Here is a 23438-nt window from a genome sequence, read left to right on the forward strand (position 1 = left end):
CGAAAAAGAAAATTGCATTCGCTATGAAATTTAAAGTTAAGCAAAAAACGAAAATTTCACTGTCATTTTGACATTATAAAGTAAGCATTAACACTGAATTTCCTGATAATCGTTATCATAATCGTTCAGCCAACGCCCACGGTGAATCCAATATTTTCCTGAAAACCGATTTTGCATCCCGGTCTTCGCCTGAAATTAATTCAGCACAGTAAATCGAGCTGTCTAAAAAAAACTAATCGCTCAACAGGTTAAGACGAGTTAGCTCAACTGAAAATTTTAATCTATGTGGTTTTCGACGCCAAAAATTTAATCAGCTGTTCGTAAACTTGCAAATTGTTACTGGTTTTGCGTTCATGTACTATTTTCGATATTTTTCTCTTTGAGAGCGAATTCTCTAAAGTAAAGTTACTGGATAATTTTTACATAAACAGACCTATAGAAACACTACTGAAAGTATCAGATAAATTATTAAGATGCCAAAGATACGATTAATATGCTTTTGCTGTTAAAGTTTTCTCTATATCGTCCTCTTTCCGTGTTAATCTCGTAACTTCATTTTTTTCGAAATTGAGATTTTTAGTGAAAAACACTCCTTAGCACTCCTGTTACGTAAAACAAAACATACAATGTTCATAATGATTATAGAATTTTTTTCAGAGCGTTTCGATTTTTCTCGTATCTACATGTTCGTATCTACTATAAGTATAAGTTATAACTTTTCATAGAAGTTAAGTAACTCTAAACATTTTTATCGATTTATTGAAAATTATGATTTTGTAGATACTAGGTTAACACAGAAAAGGGACGATATGCCTCCCAACTTTTCCCGTGATTAAGTTTTTAATTATGTTGTTTGATGAAAAACGAATCGCTAAATAGGTGCTGCAAGATATGATAATATTTTTGATCTATTAAATGTGCATAGTGTGGTGTGTCAAGAAAACCAGACAAATAAAAATCATAATAATATAAATAAAAAAGATGTTTGAGACCTGCAGAGTGAAGCCGACTCCGAATGCCAAATGCTTTTTTATGAAGAGTTTTTCATGGAAGAAGGTATGCCATTGCCTGCCGGGGGGTGATCGCTTTAGAAAAAACTTTTTGTGTCATTTTATACACAGAGATTCAAATATGTGCACTTCCGAATGGTAGTCACGCACCAACCCATTCGGCTACGGCGGTCTAGCCAGGGCCTTCGTGTATAATTTCTAGTCGAATAAACTTAAAATATTATGTCCAATTAAGGACATAACGGGTTCCTAATTATTTATGTAGTTGATTGAGATTCGTTCGAACTCAGAATTTACCTAAAAGTCCTTTCGTCAAATAAGCACTTAGACCTGAGTTCAAATTGGGGTTAAGTTTACAAATCTGCTAAGTTTATCCGAAATAGTGGAAGGCATGCTCAACATTCTCAAACAAAAAAGCTTTGTCTATATGAAAATAATTAAGTAAGTTTTTTCAACTTTAGAAAAAATGTGTGTTCAATGAACTTTTTTTTAGCTTCTTTTTATTGAATTATTAAATTTAAAGCTTTTAAATGCGAAAATTTGTTCGGTATTTGCGCCTAATTGGAAAGCAATATTACGTATCAGTATGAGATTTATACATTTTTCAAAAGTTCAAAAAATGTTTTCATCTAAATATTTGTCGAAAAAAGGAAAAAGTCCCAGTCCTATCAAACTTTCATTTAAGTTGGATTACTTGTAGTTATACATGTATGCGTATTGTATTATTACTCATCTGCTATTCTTCAAGTCAGTAGATGAAATGAGTTAAGGGAAAACTAAAATGGAATACGGCTTTTTATGGTTGCATAAATTTGAAATTGATTAAGTTCAATAAAGTAATGGCCAAGCAAAGCAAACACAAATTACGTATGTGTATTTTGAGAACAGGAAGCATATGTCTAGCGTGAGTTGCATTCAGATGAAGTAAATCGCACTTTTTTCAGTAAATGCTCATTTGCCATTGATTTTATAACCTAGTCGAAATTGTGTTTGTATGCATATCCAGGTTGCTAAAGCTTGTGAAATATAAATCAGGAGAATGCCAATTTTACTAATTGCAATTTAAAGCCTTATAAATTGTTTGCTGAAGACTTCCTTCTTTCTAAGCATCATTTAAATAACAATGCGTTATGAAAAATAAACTAACGTAAGTGGTTAGTTTACTATAGTCTAACAGAAAAAACTGCATACTCAGACACACGAACACATGTTTTAATTCAAAAGAAAAATATTAAAAAAATTAAGTTTACTTTTTTGAGGTAATTTAGACAAAAGAAAAATTTCCTTGAATCTCTCTTTTTAAACGAAGCATGGAATAAACATTTCTCAAGTTAATACCGAAAATGTTTTAGACCACCGTTTATTGTTTTTATAGAGTATGCAGTTTACTTTACATTAGGCCAGATTTTCTTCAGTTCCAGGTGTAATTAAATAAAAACTCAAAACTAACTTATTGCTAAGAGCATACAGAAACTTGCCAAGCGTATAAGCGCAACTACCTCGTATTTATACATAAATTCAAAAATATTACTTTTGTTTACTCTAACATTTTTGGTATGATTTTCAGTTATTAGTTATCAGTTTTTTGCTGTAAGTGTTAGTTATTTTCTTACTACGAGTACTCTTTAGTTTTTTTTGTTTTTTTCAAAGGGATTATTAGTTTTCTGGAATGGTTGCTAAGCCCTTTTGCAACATTGCATTGACCTCAGTTTTATTGCTGGTGCTTGCGTCTGCGTCGGCACTATCTAAAACTAAGTCCAGATCTGGTATAGGATCACGCCAGTAGTTGAAATTAGAGTATTCCACAGCGCCTTCATCGTCGCGTATCGGTGGAAATAGTTGATCAACAATGTACGCCATGCTGCAGTAGCTTTGAAAAGAGTAAATATTAGACAAATAAAAATTATTAGTTTTATAATTTCTTAAAAAATGTAAGCGAAAAAGTTCAAAATTCAAATCCAAGTCAATTGCAGTATACGAATGTTGAGCACCTGAAAATTATGGTTTATGATTGTTAAGGTGGAACACCACTGTGATTAAAAAAAAAATCGATTTTTTGTTTTTGCATTTTATTTAAGTAGATATATTCAAAAATATGTAAAAAAAATGTAACTTAAAATCTTGAAAATTGAATAAGTTATAACCAATACAATAAGTGCAGGTAGTAAGTTGCAACGGCCAATGAAAACTTTAAACGCGTTTTTCTCAAAACGACTTTCTGAACACGGTGGCCTCGATTTCTCGAAGACTTATGAACCGATTTTAATTTTTTTTATTTAAGTTTTTGTACCTGTACTGGCTACAGTCGTACACATACGTAGCCGTTTTTAAAAATTCCTAAAATTAATATTTTTGTAAGCCTTTCGAAAACAAAAAAAGGGTAAACACACTAACTCATTTTTCAAACCTGCACTAATTTCCAAAAAAAAAAAAAAAATAAAAAAAGTCGCCACGTACGACGATAGCCATTGATGTAGAGATTAAGAATTGTTTTGGTTTTTTGCTTTCAGATGATTTTTCACCGCTGTATCGTGGCCACCAGGGTGCATCAGTTTTTTATGACGTCATTGCATTAATATTAATAACAATTGTAATTTTTAATCTTTTTTAATAAAAATTTGTGTCAGTATAGTTGAATATATGTTAAATAAATTAAAATTTGTCCGATCCTCAAATAATCATCCCTACTTATAAAAAAAAAAATCAAGAAAATCACTTAATTTTCACGCGTTCACAGTGGTATTCCCCCTTAAGTCTAAATTCGATGACATTATTGGCTTATACAGGATGTTAATTTTCATTCAATTTTTTTCCATCGCATGACCAAACCCATAACAAACTAAAGTACACACGAGCCCAAAATGATATTTAGCTTGAAGCTTAGCATTATTGTTAAAAATAGTTTTTTAAACAATATTACAAAACACAGAAAGAATTAAAAAAAAAATGCCTGAATGTGGGTAAAGTGCTTGTGTTGTTATTGTGTGGGTGCATAATGTTTGAAAATCGTGTATTATTTAAATTCTAATCTCCTTACTATCAATACAATGTATTAAGCAAAAACGATTAGATTTCTTCTTTCATATTTCATTTTCGTCTTAGGTCTTTTAATAGTACTTCAACATTATTATATGCAACTAGAATGATTTTAACATGAAAACTTCTTATGTAATTTAAGTTTTTACAACAAATCATTAACAAATCAATTCAGTATACCTTAGCAATAATAATAAAATACGACTTTGATAGTAGGGAAAAAGTAAGATTAGGAGAAAAGTAGTTATTAGAGAATAGTGAGAAAAACAATGCCCCAACTCCATGCAACCAAACGCGGAATCATAGACGTTTGCCCTGTAGTTAAATCTGCCAAGTTCAGTCTTCACAGTTTTGGGCAATGAATTCCACACTCTAACGGCGTTAACGGAAAACAATTTAGCTGATGCTAGGTTATTCAATTTTAGAAAAATGAAACTATTGTGTCTCTGAGACGTTGCTGGTATCAACTTCTCTAACAGATAGGCAGGTAACTTGAATATATATAGTAAGTTTGCACATAAATATGAAATTCCCAGCAGACAGATGATTTTCAAGACTGTAACCCAGTATCGCCAGCAGAGATATGCTCGTAGCTACCAATCCCATATACACACCGCATAGCATTATTAACTGCCACATTAAGTTTGTGGCAAGCTATTGAGTCCAGTTCGCTGTATACCAGCTCAGCGTCAGTAATGAGAGCTAATTTGCGTCTCGTTTTCACTGGCGGGAATGTTGCAGAGACTCTTAGCTTACGCAATGTAGCACATATACTTTAAACAACCCTAATTATATGGTCAGCAGAGGTTAGTTTTGAGTTAAGAATAAAATCCAAATTCTTTATCTTATCCGTAAAGTTAAGGGAAGTGGTACCTATCCACAATTTAGGTATATTATCAACATACACCAAACTATTACATATCGGTAGTAAATATGACTCTGACGCATTCAAACATAGAGAATTATAAATTTTATAAAAAGTGAAGGTACTTTTTTATTTAGAAATATTTCAAACAAATAGCGGCATTCGAGCGAGATTTTTATTTTCGTAATTCGTTATACGGTTCCAGTTGAATTACCCTTATAAATATATAAATATGTCGAATAAAAGTCTTCAGCATGTTTTGATATAACCGAAATTGCCACGCTTTCACTTAAAAGCAAAACGAGTGTATCCTGTCATGCGTTGTTCTGTATATCCTGTTGTTGTTGTAGCAGCATAAACATTCCCCATACATTTACGGGGAATACTGCTGAAGGGACAATCCTTGGCTGGATATAAATCCGGGTCGTTCCGGTAACGTAGAACCGACTGTCGCGGGAACGAGTATATACCATACTCGTCTTCTTTGGTGTAACTCTTTTATTATAACTCTTTAATATTTTTTTACACCTATTTAATATTTAATATACCTTTCGAGGCATTTAAAGGAGAAATTTGAATTTTTTAAAGGTACAACCTGTATTTATATCGAATTAGTTGTAGTTTCCTTTTTACAATATTCATCAGCTTATACTAAAATAATGTGAGCATTAAAGTATATCGGCCAATTCTAAATGCTAATACAATAAATACAAATGGTTTTTGCGGCGTCATGCAACTAAAAGCTCTACACACGAGTACATAAAAAAACACAAACAATAATCGTTTCTCGGTTGAAAAACGAGTTTAGGTTGACCTTTGACCCCTTTTTCGTTCTTCACCGACAATGTGATTGACTGAAACTATACTGGAGCCCCATGTTTCGTTATAATATGGATTATGATGCTTTTCTTAAATAGTTAGTTTGTTTACTTTCAATTGAGAATGTCAGCTAAATGTATAATTTATCAAGAATTACAAAAAAAAAACCAAATACTGAAGCGTTAAGTATAATATAAAAAACATAAAAAGCTCTAGCGCCTCAAAGTATGCAATTATCTTTCAAGATGGTTGATTCGTGCACATTTGGTAACGTTTCTGTTCTTTACAAGAAACGCCTGTTAAAAAGCACCTAAAATATGCATTTTGTCGAGACAAATATATACAAATATTTCTTTTTCGTACTCACAAAGTCTTTAAATTGATATGCGCAAAGTAAATAAAAAAATTAGTCTTTATTTTGACCTTCACGCGCTCTATTGCTTGTCTGTTTGTATACTGCAGCTGTCTATAGTAGTTCACAAATGTGAAATATGTTTGACGTACGACGCCATTATAAAAAAATTATAAATCTTCCGATAGGATGATTAATTTTGCGCCAATTTTTAGATACATAAAACAGACGACAAGGTTGCGTATGTGGGTAGCATCTTTTAGTCTCTTAAAGATGAACATTTGTCGTTTGGAGGCATCACCTGTAGAAACACCCATTTGCAGGAAAAAGACTTACACGTTTGGTTGAAGTTTAAAACTAAACAAAATAAGTTGGTCCTTATACCAATAACATTTAAATGCCTAATTCCCGCATAAGTACTACACTACATAACAGACATTTACATTTTTAAAGTATCGAACTAAAGTTTGGAATAATTGAAAAAAGGAGTGCGATTTTCTAGTACAATATAATTTTTTTTTCTTTTTTTATACAATATTATATATTAAATTTTTTTTTATATTTAAAATTGCATTGCATAATAACCGTATTTGAAATATTTCAACACTACAAAAATATCCACTAAGAAAGAAAAATAAAACAAACAAAAATACGTAATTTTGAAATTTATTTAATACATATAAATTTTTTTTAAAGAAATATACTTTTATATGCATACGAGTGTGCATACATACACAACATATTTGTAAATAGTTTTAAAAGTTTATAGGAAGTATATAGTAAATAATAACAGTGCACAACAAAATTCATAAAATATTATTTGTATTCGCATTAAAATTTGCAATAAAATGAAATAAAAAACAATATAACAAAAAACAATCCCAGTCCAGCTTGCGGATTAAATCTAAAAACATCATCGTGATGTGCAGTAATATCGACATATTTTCTTACAAAACCCAACGCTAAGTTAGTTAGCAAAAAGTGTTGAATTGAATTCAAATTCATTAAACAATATTTTTAGTATTTGTATTTAGAACTTGCATACATATGCACATAGTTAAGGTACATACTGTAACGCCTACAAATACATTTACATTTGCTTAAGCCTATATAACAAAGCCTTTCAAAGGACTCTTTAAATTTCATACACTGACTAGCCTTATAAGTAATTTATAAGATTTTATATTTGTGTTAAATAAACGTATGCGCTGTGAAAGCTTTTGTGTATATTGTTATTGTGAGTGTACGAGTGTATGCAAATGGGTATACCTTATCTAGATAAAATAACCGACGAATATCAGACGTCTCACAACTATATTCAAAACTTAATCACAATTATCACAATCAATTTCGTTTGATCATTTTATGCTTAACTCCACCATAAACGCGCACTAAGGCATCTCTACTTATATATGTACATATGTGTATGTGTATGTAAAAAATTAGCCAACATTAACAACTAACATTCAGAATACTTTGTAAAATTCCCTCAGGTCGCTATATTCACAATGGAAGACTCCTCAGTAGCCCCACGGGAGCCGAGAAGCAAATGTTTTCCGCCGTGCCGTGCTCAGTTGTTAGCCCCAAGCGCCGTGTGGCTAGTGGTGATTATGGTATTACGCGTCTCTACAAACCTTCTATCGGTTGCAGTTACTTTGTTGCCATCCAGCAGCATTATCAGACCACGCTCTTCTTCAGCAACTGCAACTGCAACATCAACATTTTCGCTTGCGTAGTCATCGAGATAAACGTCATCATTGTCTGCATCGACGTCTATGCCTCCGTCACTGACGCTTACATCCTCTATGCCATCATCCGTTTCGCTGAATTGCAATTCGTCTTCTTCATCGTCGTCAAAAGTGTCGGTGCGATACTCGAAGACATTGAGATCCAACGTTGGGAAGTATTCGTCGACTTCGAGCGACTGGTTGATGTAACCGCTACAAAAATTTTGCAAAGCGTTTGGAAAATATATTTTCGGTTTCACTTTCACAAATGAATGCACAGATCGTTTGGGAGTGAGTATAATTTTAGTTTCATACAAGTGCATTGGCGAATATGGACATTTTTTTGTTGTTGTGTACGAGCGAGCAGCATTTAATATTACTATTATTATTATTGATGAGGTTGTTTTGTTTTTTTCTTGCAACATTCAATATGGGCTTATGATATTTTGTGATGTGTAGATTAATTTCAAAAGGCATGTACATAATTTTTTTCTGGTAATTTGCGGTATTAGCCAATTACATGAGTATTATTAACATGAATGTGTTTCGTATTTAATAGCATACACCTTTTAACTATTTTTAATGCTTCAGAGTGTAAATTGATGAATGTTTTTGAAAAGTCCTAAATATAAATGTTATTGAACGCCTACTCTAATATATTACATATTCGTGCTGCCAAAATGAGATAGGTTTATGTACACTCGTTTAAAAATAATTCTAATCTATTTATCAATGCTATGCTTACGTATTTAGTTTTACCAAGACTTCCCACAACAGCCCATAAAGCATAATATATGTACCTGCTTGTTAAAATTTATTTAAGCATGGGAATCTAAGCCAATTACCCAGAAAGGGCCAACCCCTTTTTTCTCGAAATATAGTTTACATTTGTTTTAGAAACCTCAGATGGAAGCTCAAAATTTTAATTGTATGTAAGACGTTTTTCAATAGGTGCGCTTCAACTTTTTTCCAATAGGGAGGGCGAACGACGCAATATTTTTTATTTTTCGCTTGTCATTTGTAAACTTCATTAGTATACATTTCATCATGGAACGCTACACACTTGAGCAACGATTGCAAATTTTGCAAATTTTTTATGAAAATAATCGTGCAAATTTTTTATGAAAATGTATAAATTTTCCAAAAAATCATCTTCAGTGAGGAAGCTCACTTTTGGCTCAATGGCTTTGTCAACAAGCAAAATATGCGTTACTGGGCAGAAAGCAATTCACACGTGATTCATGAGGCACCGTTGCATCCCGAAAAAATCACTGTTTGGTGCGGTTTACATGCCGGCGGCGTAATTGGCACATATTTTTTCGTTGACGAGAACGATCGCCACGTTACTGTGAATGGAAATCGATACCGCGACATGATAAACGATTATTTTTGGCCGCAATTGAATGGTATGGATTTAGACGACGAAGAGTAAGTTCGATGAGCGCATTATTTCCAGAAATGGACCGGTCGAATGGCCGCCGCGCTCGTGTGATTTGCCGCCTCTAGACTATTTTCTTTGGGGTTATGTGAAGTCATTGGTCTACAGTAACAAGCCGGCGACGATTTGTGAGCTCAGAGCCAATATTGAACGCGAAATTGCAAAAAAGTGGTCGAAAATTGGGTTCAACGATTGGACTTCGTAAAACGTGCACGCGGTGGTCATGCAAAAGAAATCGAATTTCATACTTAAATGTATATGTTCAAACTCGATAATAAAAAAAAAATAGTTAAAAAAGTCAAACCGTTTGTATTTTATTCAAAAAAAAAGTTGAAGCGGTCTTATTGAAAAACGCTTTACATAAATGTTAAATAAGCCGAAGTTCCAGTCGCATTTCATACAGAAAAGCGATTAATAGATTAGCCTACAACAATTCCTATGCATTTCTGGGGAATTTTGCTAAAGTTTCGGTTAGCGTAAGTTCGGCTACCGTAGAAAAGACTGATTGATAGGTCTGCGGAATGGCGTGAGTTACCGCTTTATGCTATAACAGTAAAATATGTATGTAGCGCGATTACTCACACAAATATCTAAAGTTTTTAATTTTCAAAAAGTCTTTTTCATAAATAAAAAAAAAAAAAAAATTCCCGCCACCCGCGCCTTTGTATATCATCTGTATATGCGTTTATAAATATTTTTGTGGACATGAGACTCAAGCGCATTCCATGGAAAATATCTTTACAAGCTTGTGTATGTTTGTAATTTGTAATTTACAGACATTCACCACATTTACTTTACACCACCATTTTAGACGATTGCATAGACGTTTTAATGGTTAATTGTTAACGACTACAAATTGACTTGGCTGATTTATGAGCCTACTTCGATATATAGCATGTTTGATTAGGTACTTACGATGACTGGAATGTTTGTGTGAGTTCGTGCTTCAGCTCGCCTTTGGTGTTGATGGTGAAAATACGCATAATTGGTATACCCACGGCACGATAGGCCCATACATCCTGAATAATAATAAAAAAAAAACATTTGATTTATTAATAAGAAATGTAAGTCTTGTAGTCATATCAGCGTACATTGATGCGATTGCCGTAGCCAGCATAGAATGGATCCTTTTTGGGGAACAGTTCCCGTATGTCGGATAGGCAAGCGATTTTGAATTGCTCAGGCTTTCGTTCGATCACCTCACGATGGAATGCCGAAATTAACGATGTTGGATTAAGTAGTAAAGGCCCATCAGGCAACTTGACATCACCTTGACGTATGGAACGTAAATATTCACGTGTAGCACGCGATTGTCCGATGGCACGTGCTGACAAGTACAAAAGCTTATAGCCGTTTTGTTCGATTTTCGAGAACAATTGTGCCACGCCCAATTGAGCCCAGTCTTTGCCAACCATAGGCAAAATGTGACCGAGCACGTCAGATTTGGTAATGGTGCCGTCAATGTCGGAAATGACGACCTTGTCGTTGTGATTCCAGCGGAATAGGTAGCATTTGCAGCGTGTTGTACCTTGGTAGGCGGTTGTGACGCTGAACTCAATTTCGTTCATGCCGTCTTTCAAGTTCAATTGTTTCTAAGAGAAGTGATGGAAAATCATACATAAATTACGAAAGTTTGTGGCGTTTGTAGATTGGAAACTTACAATTGCTTCGGAACTTAGACGCAAACTCTTCTTGTAACGTTCATTTTTGTTGCTATTGCTGCTGCTTGGGTCACCTTTCGATGATGCTTGTGACAAGTCCTCTAGATTTTCAACTTGCGCCGAAGTGTTTTCAGCATTGAGTGTCGAGTCCGTCTTGCTAAGCGTGTTCTCACTAATGTCTGGCGAGTTGGGACGTGTAGTTTGTGTGGCCACAGCTGCTTGGTCGGAATCTGAAAAACATTACAACATTACAAAGTGCGTTAATTAAATCTTTACTCCTCTGAACAAAATATTTCTTTGAGCATGATAAATATAGGGTGACCAGACAAGAACGATAGAAAACTATATTTAAATAAAACAACAAGAATATATACAAGAACTTATTCTGATCTTATTTTGAAGCTACATTCATGTCATCACTCAAATGATGCTTTACGCCATTGGTACAATTTTGATAACCTGGTGCGGTAATAGAGTCTCGAGGTCGCAAAGTGGTATGGTAAGCTTGCTAGTGTCGATTAAGAACTTCACGTGGCCCTAGAGAAAAATATCGAGTGGTGGATCAGGGAGGCTGGTTAATGAACGCTCGACGTGAGGTGAGCCAATCGACAAATTTCTCCTTAACAACTGCGTTGCGGCGCTTGTATGGTATGCAACATCGTCTTGTTGGAATCACAGCTCGGCTAAATAGATTTTGGGATTGGCCACATAAAGTCGGTTAACATCACTCTATGTCGAGGGTCATTGACAGTAACGGTGTATTTTTTCTCATTTTGAAAGAAATAAAGTTCGAGGATGCCGCGATGCCATATACCACATCGACTATACTTGTTGGCACAGCCCTTGAGCTAAAAACTAAATTTGTTCGAGAAAAATATTTGTTGGGCAAAACACTGAATCTCCGCATTTATAAATAAAAAAATAAATAATTGGCGCCTACACTTCTTTTAGGTGTTTGCCTGAGCTTCTCCTCCTATTTGTGGTGTGCTACTTGATGTTGTCCAACAAATAGAGGGATCTACACTTTTGAGCCCACCCCGACTTGCAAATGGTTATTTATGAAGAGCTTTTCATGGCAGAAATACACTCGGAGGTTTGCCATTGTCTGCCGGGGAGCGATCGCTGTAAGAAACAATTTTTTTCATTGTCTTGTTTCAGGCACGGAAATTCGAACGTACGCACTCCCGAATGGTAGTCTCGCACCAATCCATTCGGATACGGCTGCTGCAATATTTATTTATAACTGAGCCGAAATTTCGACAATTTTGTTTTTTTGCAATTTCCACACCTTCGACAAGCATGAAACCATGCAGGATGGATGGCAAACCTTACCTTGTAGACATCTGTAGTTTAGACAGCTGCTGAAACATAACAATTGGAAAAACTAGCATTGCTATCTGGTCACTCTATAAGCCCGCAAAAAAGTTCTAACTGAGAGAAGTGAATAATTCCCAGTTTATTAAATTTTCAATTATTAACCAACCTCGCTCGTCAATCTTGTCCTCCGATTTGGAAATTTTCGTAGAACTAGCAGTAGCGCCAACCTGAGAGCGCCTCCAATTCCACCAGGAACGTTTCGATTGGGCACTAACGCCAGCCGTAGCACCGTCTGGCTCATTCTTGTGCGCCACGCCATCTTGTTTGGCATTGGCCATCAGCTGCTCAACAGCGTCCTATATTTACACATTATTGGCAAAAAAAGATTTTTGGTACTCGCTTTTAGTAAATTTTTTAAAAAATGTTTATTATTAAATTTTTTGTATTTTTCGTTCTTTTTAAGCGAAGCATTGCTGCCATTAGTAGACGTGCTTGTAAACTTACGTTAGTCAGTGGTTTCTGGAATGTTATTATGGTCATGACAATTGGACATGCAGCCGCCCAGGTGTAGTATTTGCCATTCAGGCGTACAACTAGGTTTGGCGATGAGAACAAACTGGGATTTTCGCAAACCTAGGACAATGGTTGGTATATTTGTGTGCAATTGCAATTAGTTAATTGTTTTTAATGTCGAGTGTTTAAAAATATGTATGCAAGCAAATGAATTGTTGTCAAAATAAAGCCTTAATTGTTTTCTATAGAATATCTGCTTTAATGTGACTATTGCACTAATTTCAAATCTATAGGAACTAAAAATAATTGCAAGTGTAGAATTATAGACAAATAATCAATTCGTGTGGAAAAACAAATAATGTTAAAGAAAATTTAAGTACAAAAGAAGTGCAGTTAATGTGCGCAATACTTGCTGACAATTAGTTAAGGAAAAAGGCTTACTAATTGAATAAATATTGAAAAAAAAAAATGTGTTGACAAATGTCGTATGACGTTTCGCACTTAACAATCAACTTACATCGGAATATTTTATCAGGTGTTGATCGAACTCCTCATCCGATGGCTCGCCCTTATCGCTTACGCCACACAAAGACATCGCCACAAAGTCCAGGTACCTTAATGAATTAGAAAATAGGAAAATTAATAATTTCTCATTTTTCCTATATTCCAAACGGTTTTCTTACTTTGGGTCCTGTGGTTTGCCATCCTCATAGTCTGAGTCGACACTTTTTTGCCCTTCCATTGAACTGGGCGAATGCGGCAAACTCGTGCCGTTGCCACTTTCGCGATCATCATCGCCAGAGTGGAGTAGCGTGTTGGCCGCGGTTCCGCTGCCAGTTGTTGTATTACTTGTGGGTTTCGTCAGCAGAGGTTGTGGGAAATACAATGCTGCCATTTCCGGATCCATGCCCTCCGCATCCAAATCCGACAAATACACACCACCATCTGTTGCTTGCTTGCGCATCTTATTTGTCTTCTTCATGAAATTGAACATGCCACTTAGCATGGAGTTGCGTTGCGCCTGTGACTGCACCGATTGATCACCACCCACGTCACCCTTGTCACTCGCTTCGGTTGTGGGCAATTGACCCCATTTCCATGAAGCTGAATTGGTCATCAACTCGGTATCAACATCCTTTTCACGCAAAGATATCTCCAATTCGCTATCACTCTGTATAGGGGTGGAGGGGCGGCCAGATCCGCGCCCAACACAACCGCTCGCCCCACCAGATGGCGTGACTTCGGTGTCACTGAAGAAATGTATATCTAGATCTGGTATGCGTGTACTAGGCGTAATTGGTGATGTTTGGCACGTTTCGCTGATGGGACTCTCATCACCAGCTGTGGCGGAAGCCAAAGGTGCCGACTGCTGATCATTGTTTGACTTCGCGGTGGCAACTTCTTCATTCGACGATGAATTGGTATTGTTGGAAATGGAGATGCCGTCACCCTCATCGACATTCGTGTTATTTCCATTAGCACCCTCTCCTGGTGTTGTGCTACCAATCGAACTGCTCGACGATGATTTACGCTGCGCATTCTTTTTCTTCATTTGTGACTTCTTGCGACGCTTCTTCTTGCCACCTTTGGACTCGTCCTTTGGGCTAGCATTATTGGAGACGCTCTCCGTAGTGGCAGGAGCGACATGAGCAGACAGTGAGGTAGCTGACTGCGTATTATTCTCTTTCGAGGCAGGCTCTTCTTTGGGGGGCGGCTGTATTGCAATGGCTGGGGTTGGTGCTACAGTTGTAGTGGATTTTTGTTGCGTTTTGCCCTCGGCTGGAATGCTGTTAATCCATTCCTGTAAAAAAATGAACAGTTTATTTTTAATTATTTTTTAATTATAACATTTTTAGTTCACCTTCTCTCTTTCAACGGCCTCAAACTGAAAAATCTCTTCATGCTCGGCCCACTCCTTTCGCAACTTTTGAGTGGTGTACTCCTGCAGTTTTTCGGTAAGATTACGGCGCTCCAGTAAATTGTCTGTATGTCTGCAAAAACATAAGTATATTTTTATTGAGTTATTGACGCATACAAATATTTGCTTTTTTATCGAATTAAATTCAACTCAAATACCTTACTTTTTAATTTATGGGCATTCACAAAAATGTTTTATAGTTAAAAATTATAAATACTGTATATTTACATTTATGTCTGTATGTATGTACACGACAATGAAGAAATGTGAGATAATTACAAAATAAATCAGTAATAGAAAATTCTAATGCTACACTAAAAATACCATGTAGAAACTTAAAAAGTAACACTACCTTCTGTGACTAAAATCTGAGACTTGATTCTCAAATTTCGGCACTTGATCTTCCTTTTCGGTCTCTTTTGAGAAGTCAATGGAATTACGACGCGGCAATGGTAGCGGCAGTTGAATATCATCTCTAGCAATTCTATATAGAATAATGAAAAATAAACATTTTAAAGAAAATTAAAAATCGAAATCAAATGAGAACATGGAAAAGTAATACAGGAATATACGTCAAAAAACGAATAAGTACAGGGTGCATACGGTAGTTGAGGAAATGCAGAAACGATTCTTGAAACGATTTTTTTCGTTTTGCTATTCGCGGATAAGACTTGATGGAGGACTACAACCTAACTCAAGAAATGAAGAGGCATGCAGTTATCGTCGCTATCGTCGCTATCCGTGCAAATCGCACCGATTAGAAATCTCTAATTTTCTTAAGTGCGGCCGTTCATTCATTGTTGTTGTTGTTGTATTAGATTACTAAACCCTGCCAGTGCGGTGTAGTCATCGGTCATCTTCGTCTAAGTCATCTAACGGCAGACCCTGAAAACGTGCTGTTTCGACAGGTTGAGTCAGGGGGAGAGGGGTGTCGGGCGAGAATGAGAAGGTTGGATAGGTCATGTGAATAGGTGGTTAGTGTTGTGCGGTGTGCCAGCACATGCTGAACATATATTGGGCATGTCGTGGTCGATTTTTGATAAATAGGAGTTTGATCTGCTGCAATATCCAGAACGTATCGGGAGTTTATGAAGGTGATAAGGCTCTCCCGACGAATGATTGTCTGTATACTGTCCGGTCCAGTAGTTGCAGTTGTGTTTTGTTCCATTGCAGCCGGTTCTACGTCACCGGAATGACTCTGGATTTTCCCGACTAAGGGCTGCCGCCCCAGTAAACTAGTCCTGTCTAGTGCACCGTACCCGTTCATTCGTTCATAAGGTTCGCCGGTATTTGGAAGCAGCGGCTATGCAGAATTTGTTGCAAAACGCGAGGAACGTTCTGACACTGCCCGATCTGCAGAATTTATACAACAAGTGCAAGCGATCATTGAGGCGATCAAACTAAATGAGGGCCTTTGCGAGGGAGCATAATGTTTCTGAGGGTCTTATTCGTAGAGTTGTCTTTGAAGATCTCCGGTATAAATCCTACGTTATGCGCAGAGGGCAGTTTATGTCGCTGCAAACACGAGAACAGCGAGTTATCCGATCGAAACGCCTTCTAAACAAAATTCAACACCCTGAAGCGTCTGAGATGTTAAAGTTTTTTTCTGATGAAAAAAATGTTTACCGAGGCCAATCGCAGAAATGACTGATGGCTATGTTCCAATCCTACAGAGGTTCCAGTTGTCATGTACACGACGTTTCCAGTCTCTGTTATGGTTTTAGGTGTTGTGAGCAACAAAGGAATGTCGTGCCACCACTTTTTTTTACCCAAGGATTTCGTTGCATATATCGAGGTTCTAGAGACAGTAGTGGAACCCTGTATTGATAGTGTACGCGTTGACAGCCAATACATCTTTCAGAAAGACTCTGCTACTTCCCACGAAGCGATGTCAACACCAGATTTAATGGCTGAAAATTTCCATGACGACATAACACCGATCTTACGCTTGTCTAACCCCTTAGGCCTTAATTCTCTGGATAACTACGCATGGAATGTGGTTCAGCGTGAAACTAGTAAGCACTCCCATAACACCATTTTTTCATTGAAGGCTGCCATTAATACCGTTATGGTGAATATAAATAAGGAGCATTTCATGCGGGCATGCAATCGTTTCCGGAGCTGGATCGAGGTGATACAATTTATAGCAACTAGTGGACATTTTTTTTGAATGATTTTATAGATATGTACGAGTATATAATAATGTCGTGTAAACAATTTGTGAAGTTTCATTAAATTTTGTTCTAAACAAAAGCGAATTACTTTTATTCTCAAGTTGTCCACAATTACCGTACGCACTCTGTACAATGCAATTCACGGTGAAATATGCACGTAGTGTAGTATGTAGTCGATTAAAGAAAATGCCTATGCAACAAAACAAAGTTGAACATTTATGCATACAACAGCATTGCTACTCAAAAGTCAAAACTACAGCTAAGGATGAAGGATGAGAAAAAAATCAGAAGCTCACTTGGTTGTGCCTTCAAGGATGTCATCCTCTAATGCATCATTGCCGTATTTGCTGGGAAAATAGCTACTTGGTATAGGCGATGTGGCCATGTTCTCCGGCAACTCCTCACCATCCTCTTCGAGGCATTCCTCTACAAAAAATGCCTCACCAGAGTCGCCTAATTTCATGTGGATATCAACTGGTTCGCCATTTATTTCAATATCAACCTGGAAAGGAAATTCAAAATATTAAAATTATTTTAGTCATGAGGAATGCATTTCATGCAACTAACAACATTTAGTTCAATATGTTAAAACTATTTTAGACATGTGGAATGCATATCAAGTAAAGAACATCACTAAATAAATTTCTTATTTCAAGTATTTAACATCACTTAATTAGTTTTATTATTATTTTAGAGATGTGGAATGTATTTCATTTAATTCAAAATAATAAAATTATTGGAGTCAAGTGGAATGCATTTCAAATGCCCAACAACATTTAATTCGAAATATAGGTTGTCAAAAAAGTCTTGCGGTATTTCCGCAAGCTTGTCTTTGCAAGCGCGTAGTTCTAGTTGTATTCGTCGCATCGGTTCACGCTAGAGCTTTTTGGAAAGCTCTTTTCACGTGCTAAGGCGTGTTTGATTAATTGTTGTTTGCTTGTAGTCGTTCGTGAGTTATAGCGTCGCAAACATGGAGCAAAATAAAGAGAAAATACGGCATATTTTACAGTACTACTACGATAAAGGCAAAAACGCATCTCATGCTGCCAATTAAATCTGTGCAGTTTATGGACCCGATACAGTTTCCATTTCCACCGCACAACGATGGTTTCAACGTTTTCGTTCTGGTGCAGAGGTGATCGAAAATGCGCCACGGTCCGGAAGGCCTGTCGTCGAAAATTGCGATAAAATCGCTGAATTGATCGAAAGAGACCGGAATAGTAGCAGCCGTAGCATCGGCCAAGAGCTGGGCAGGAGTCATCAAACCGTTATAAACCATTTGAAGAAGCTTGGATTCAAAAAGAAGCTCGATGTATGGGTGCCACACGACTTGACGCAAAAAAACATGCGAATCGCTTCTGAATCGCAACAAAATCGACCCGTTTTTGAAGCGGATGGTGACTGGCGATGAAAAGTGGGTCACTTACGACAACGTGAAGCGCAAACGGTCGTGGTCGAAAAGCGGTGAAGCTGCCCAGACGATGGCCAAGCCTGGATTGACGGCCAGGAAGGTTCTTCTGTGTGTTTGGTGGGATTGGCAGGGAATCATCCACTATGAGCTGCTCCCCTATGGCCAAACGCTCAATTCGGACCTGTACTGCCAACAACTGGACCGCTTGAATGCAGCACTCATGCAGAAGAGACCATCTTTGATCAACAGAGGCCGAATTGTCTTCCATCAGGACAACGCCAGGCCACACACATCTTTGGTGACGCGCCAGAAGCTCCGGGAGCTCGGATGGGAGGTTCTTGTGCATCCACCGTATAGTCCGGATCTCGCACCAATTGATTACCACCTATTTCTGTCCATGGCGAACGAGCTTAGTAGTCGGAAGTTGTCCACAAGAGAGTCCTGTGCAAATTGGCTCTCCGAGTTTTTTGACAATAGGGAAGCGAGCTTCTATAAGAGGGGCCATATGAAGTTGGCATCTCGTTGGGAACTCGTCATCGAACAAAACGGCGCATATTTGACTTAAATCGCATTATTATAACCAATTTTATGAACAATTGAAAATCCAATAAAAATACCGCAAGACTTTTTTGACAACCTATATTAAAAGTATTTTAGACGTTTGAATTGCATATCAGGTATCGAACATCACTTAATAATTTTTATTTTTAGTCAAGTGAAATGTATTTCATGTATCTAACATCAACTTATTAATTATTTTAGACATGTGGAATGTATTTCAAGTATTGAGCACAATTTCTTTTAAAGTAATAAAATTATTTTAGTATATCAAATCTCAGAAAATATTGATTTTAAAATATCAAACATATTTTAGTCAAGTGGAATCCATTTCAAACATCGAACAAAATTTAATCCGAAATATAAAAAAATTTTTTTTTGTCATGTGGAATGCATTTCAAGTTTCGATCACCACTTAATTCACAATACTGAAATTATTTTCGCCATGAGGAGTTTATTTCAAGTAAGGAACATGATTTAGTTTTTTCAATTTAAAATTATTGTATTTTTGAGCTGACCAGAGTTTATGAAAAAGTTTAGAAATTGAACACGATATATTGACAAATATTTATTTAAAATATTTCCTTTTTTTGTTACATTTAAAGAACACATCAATAAATTAAAATATACACTAATTCAAATCAAAATAAGTATAAAACAGCGGAAATGTAGAGAAACAAAATTTATTGGAAAGGAATTAAAATGAATAAACTGCAGTTTCAGGTTAGAGTATCGATCACAGTTATGTACACCTACGTATTCCACTTACCACTTTTTCACGACTGCGCAATACACCCAATTTCCCGAAACGCACATGAAATGGTGAACATTGGAATTCACCATCTGGCTGTTCCACAACGATCACATCGATGGCGCCGGTGAGGGTAGCACCATTGATTTCGTTGTAAAACTCCCTAAAGTTACTGAAAACCTTTACAAGACTATTCATGTTGGCTGTTTTGTTTGTTTAGTTTAAAATTTATTAGTAGTTAGTATTTTAATTAGTCGAAATTTTTTCTAGTCGACTTCTTTCTTGAAAGCGTCTTCGCGCACTGAAAGTTGGCGGTGGGGCTGGCTTCGATGTTGCTTCTGCTCTGACGTACACTGAATGGCAAATTTTTTATCACCAGTTATTTATTAGATTCCGTTTAGTACTTAAACACACGAACGATTGTGTTTCAATATAATTATTTCTCAGCCATGTTTTTAGTGCCAGGTTGCCTTTGTAGTTGGCCGTTAGGCTTATCTGAAGAAAACAGAAAAAAAAACACAATTAGAATGCGTGTAATTATAAATATATAAAAATACATTGGTATAACGGTTCTAGACATCAAGATAAAGTAACTAAGTCAAAGTTCATTAGACGCGAAACCTTTTAAGGACAGAAACGTGTAGGGTTTGTGATACGATTTTACTCACGAGACTACAAACTGATGCAAGTATTTGCTTGATACTCTGAAGAAAACATTTTAATGTTGCGATAAGTTGTTTATGAAAAATGGTATTTGGGACACAGAAAATTATTATATATATATATATATATATATATATGTATACATATATATATTAGGCCGGGTCGATTTGTGGGGAGGTAAAAAAAATCGCCTATTGCTCTGTGAAAATCATATTCTAGGGATCAAAATAAGAAACTTTGCCGAAGGAACCATACCTCTAAAACGAATTCTGATGCCCCCCAATTTGGGTCGAACTTTTTAGTTTCTTTTCTATAACTCACTTAAATTAATTTTTTCATTTACATATGTTCTGACTAAATAAATTTCTTAAGAGAAAAAATAGATATTATTATAAATAAATAATAAATATTATATAAATAAATAAAAATAAAGAAAAAACATAGCCATTTAGGCCAAAAATGGTGATATTTTGAAATGATTGTATGGGGAACCCCCCAGGGGAGTTCCAGGGGGTGTGCCACTGGCATGGGTGGATCGGCCGTCCAAAGATAGAGGGGGTCGGTCATACATTTGGACTCGATTGGAGCACTCTAAATGGGTCAAAGTGGGATTTTTCAAAATTTGCCCCTACCCAAAAGTTCGACCCAAATTGGGGGACATCAGAATTCGTTTTAGAGGTATGGTTCCTTCGGCAAAGTTTCTTATTTTGATCCCTAGAATACGATTTTCACAGAGCAATGAGCGATTTTTAAATCGACCCGCCCTAATATATATATATGTAGTATATGCGTGTCTGTAGCATAAATTAATTAGTGTTATTAATTTGTATTTTTAAATATACCAAAAGCGTCCAACTATTACCCATTTAAATTTTGTGCCGAAATAGTTTCAGTGTTTAGATTTATGCTTTAAAAGTCAAATAAATACTTAATTTAGTTTTTGCATCTTACTGAAAGAAAATCAACATTAGAAAGTATGTATAAAAACTAATTTCTAATCACTTAAGGAAGTCATTCTATGTACAAATAAAGGTTTGTGAAATTCATAAATTCTTAAATCGTGTAATTTTCTTGACGAATCGGTTTAGAGCTCCTGCACCATATAAAATATGCACATGCAGATATGTATGTATTTAAGGATAGACTTTTTTGTCGGAACAGACTAGCAGGTACAACACTCAAACACAATTAAGTCCAGTGTACTGTACTCGGGGTCCCTTTTCAATTTTCTTTAAATCAACCCGATCTTCGAATAAATCTGAGTAGATCATGTGGTGCCAAGGAGCCAAGGTGGTCGCTTCTTCATCAGTGCCAAAGACCTCAAGCTTGATTCGAGTGAAGGCTGGGCAGACGCACAGAAAGTGGTCCGCCGTCTCATCCTCCTCCCCACATGCTGGGCAGAGTGCACTGTCTGAGATGATCACCTTTTGCATGTGCTTTGCTCATAGAAAGTGGCCCGTCATCAGTCCAACCAGCTGCCTGCGACAGTCGGTCGGACCTGACAGGTAACATCAGTTTTGTTCATCTGCAGCCTTTCTTAGCCTGTCAAGCTCGCTTGTGGGATAGACCTGATTGATTTCTAAACCTCACATCAAGATTTTAAAATATGTAAAATTCGTTTCGCATTTGTAGGTAGCCGCACGAAAATGGAGCACTGAAAGTTTGGATTAGATAAAATGTTCTAACAAAACGTAATTTTCATGAAATTAATTATCATATTTTAAATGAACTTGTTCTCCATATAACTTAGTACTACAATGTTGGTGCTTTGTTTACTTTTACTTTAGATATTTTTAAATATAAATATTTTTAAAATATAGTGGATTTTAAAAATACCATCTTCACATCAACATGACTGGGGTGAATAAGCCTAAAACTCAAAAGTTTGCCTCTGCTGCTGTGTGCCATTTTCAAATCGCGTAAAGTTATATATGTATACTTAAGTATATTCACAAAAAAAAAAAAAAAAAAAAAAAACGAAAAAAAGGAACCAATGTGACATTTGTTCTTGAAGCTCAACTTTGTTGTGTACAAATACAATATAACAAAATAATCGCATGTGCTGTGACAAATTTCTTTGACTATAATCACTAAAATAAGATTTGTACTTATACAGAAAATACTAGGTTGTTCAATAAGTTTTGCGGTTCGATAAGAGAGGGCCTTGCTGCTAGCCTAAATATTTTGTGTGAGTTTATTTTCAATCTGTCAATTCATTCTTTGTTTAAAAGGCCATTTATGATAGTATCGACGTGTCACAGTATTTTCTTTAATGGAAAAAATCAAGTGTCGTGCAGTGATTGAATTTTTAATTGTGGAAGGTTTAAAAACAAAGGAAATTTGAAAATGTATAAGGGCTTTCCTCCATGAATTAAATACAATAGAAAGATGGGTTGCTGAAATTAAACGTGGTCTTGAAGAAGATCCACGTCAAAGACGTCCAAAACAGCAACAGCACCAAAAATCGTAGAAAAAATACGGGATATCGTAATGGAAAATCGTCGAGTGACTGAAAGAAAAAACACTGGATATTCTTATTGAAAAATCGTCGAGTGACTGAAAGAAATTTAGTAAAAGCTCTAGGCATCTCGTTGGGCAATGTAAGCAATATTTTGACTGCCGCATTCGCTAACAATGGAACAAAAACACATTCGAATGCGACTTCCTCAGCAACATTTAGAGTGTTTTCGAAAACATAAATTGGATTTAGTGCGTCGATTCATCACTATGAATAAATGAGACTTGGGTCCATCAGCATGATCCTAAATCAAAACAAGAGCCTAAAGAGTGGCGTGAACCTGGTTCTTCGGCTCCTACGCGAGTTCATCTCCAGAAATCGATCAAGAAGGTGTTAGCATCATTTTTTTGGGATATGAAAGGTGTTTTGTTTGTGTATTAGTTGCAAACTGGTAAAACAAGAAATTCTGAATATTGAATTGCAAACTTTTAGATCAGCTGAAGGAAAAAACTCGCGAAAAAAGACCCCGTTTGCAAAAGAAAAAAAAAACATTTTGACAATGGCTTCTGTCCATGAATGAAAGTTCAAATTGTTGGAGCACCCACCGTATCCACCAGATTTGACGCCTAGCGACTTCCATCTGTTTCCAGACCAAAAAAAAATGAAACGTGGAAATCGTTTTTCATCAAATAATGAGGTCATAACAGCTCTGGAAGTGTATTTTGCAACCATACCAGATTCTCACTTCAGGGATGAAGTTCATAAAT

General features: G+C 36.1%; 1 protein-coding gene across 8 annotated transcripts in view; it reads right to left on the reverse strand.

The window, feature by feature from the left end:
* Positions 1–2302: 2302 nt before the first annotated feature.
* LOC129245438 (phosphatidate phosphatase LPIN3) overlaps positions 2303–23438 on the reverse strand; it is a 110173-nt gene continuing 89037 nt past the window's right edge. For 5 of the 8 annotated variants that reach the window (XM_054883601.1, XM_054883602.1, XM_054883600.1 and 2 more), the window contains exons 2-13: positions 19569–20045; positions 17127–17332; positions 15009–15140; positions 14600–14729; positions 13422–14539; positions 13256–13352; positions 12730–12858; positions 12392–12581; positions 10909–11138; positions 10339–10839; positions 10163–10266; positions 6863–8022 (exon numbers count right to left, since the gene is read on the reverse strand). In XM_054883601.1, coding sequence (XP_054739576.1) covers positions 7653–8022; positions 10163–10266; positions 10339–10839; positions 10909–11138; positions 12392–12581; positions 12730–12858; positions 13256–13352; positions 13422–14539; positions 14600–14729; positions 15009–15140; positions 17127–17332; positions 19569–19748 — 3387 coding nt within the window. In that variant the 5' untranslated portion in view covers positions 19749–20045 and the 3' untranslated portion in view covers positions 6863–7652. Of the gene's footprint in view, positions 2881–6862; positions 8023–10162; positions 10267–10338; positions 10840–10908; positions 11139–12391; positions 12582–12729; positions 12859–13255; positions 13353–13421; positions 14540–14599; positions 14730–15008; positions 15141–17126; positions 17333–19568; positions 20046–23438 lie in introns of those variants that run through there. The other 3 variants (XM_054883607.1, XM_054883606.1, XM_054883605.1) reach the window with 3 other exon arrangements.

Source organism: Anastrepha obliqua, chromosome 4 (assembly GCF_027943255.1).
Source record: "Anastrepha obliqua isolate idAnaObli1 chromosome 4, idAnaObli1_1.0, whole genome shotgun sequence".
Taxonomy (NCBI): Eukaryota; Metazoa; Arthropoda; class Insecta; order Diptera; family Tephritidae; genus Anastrepha; species Anastrepha obliqua.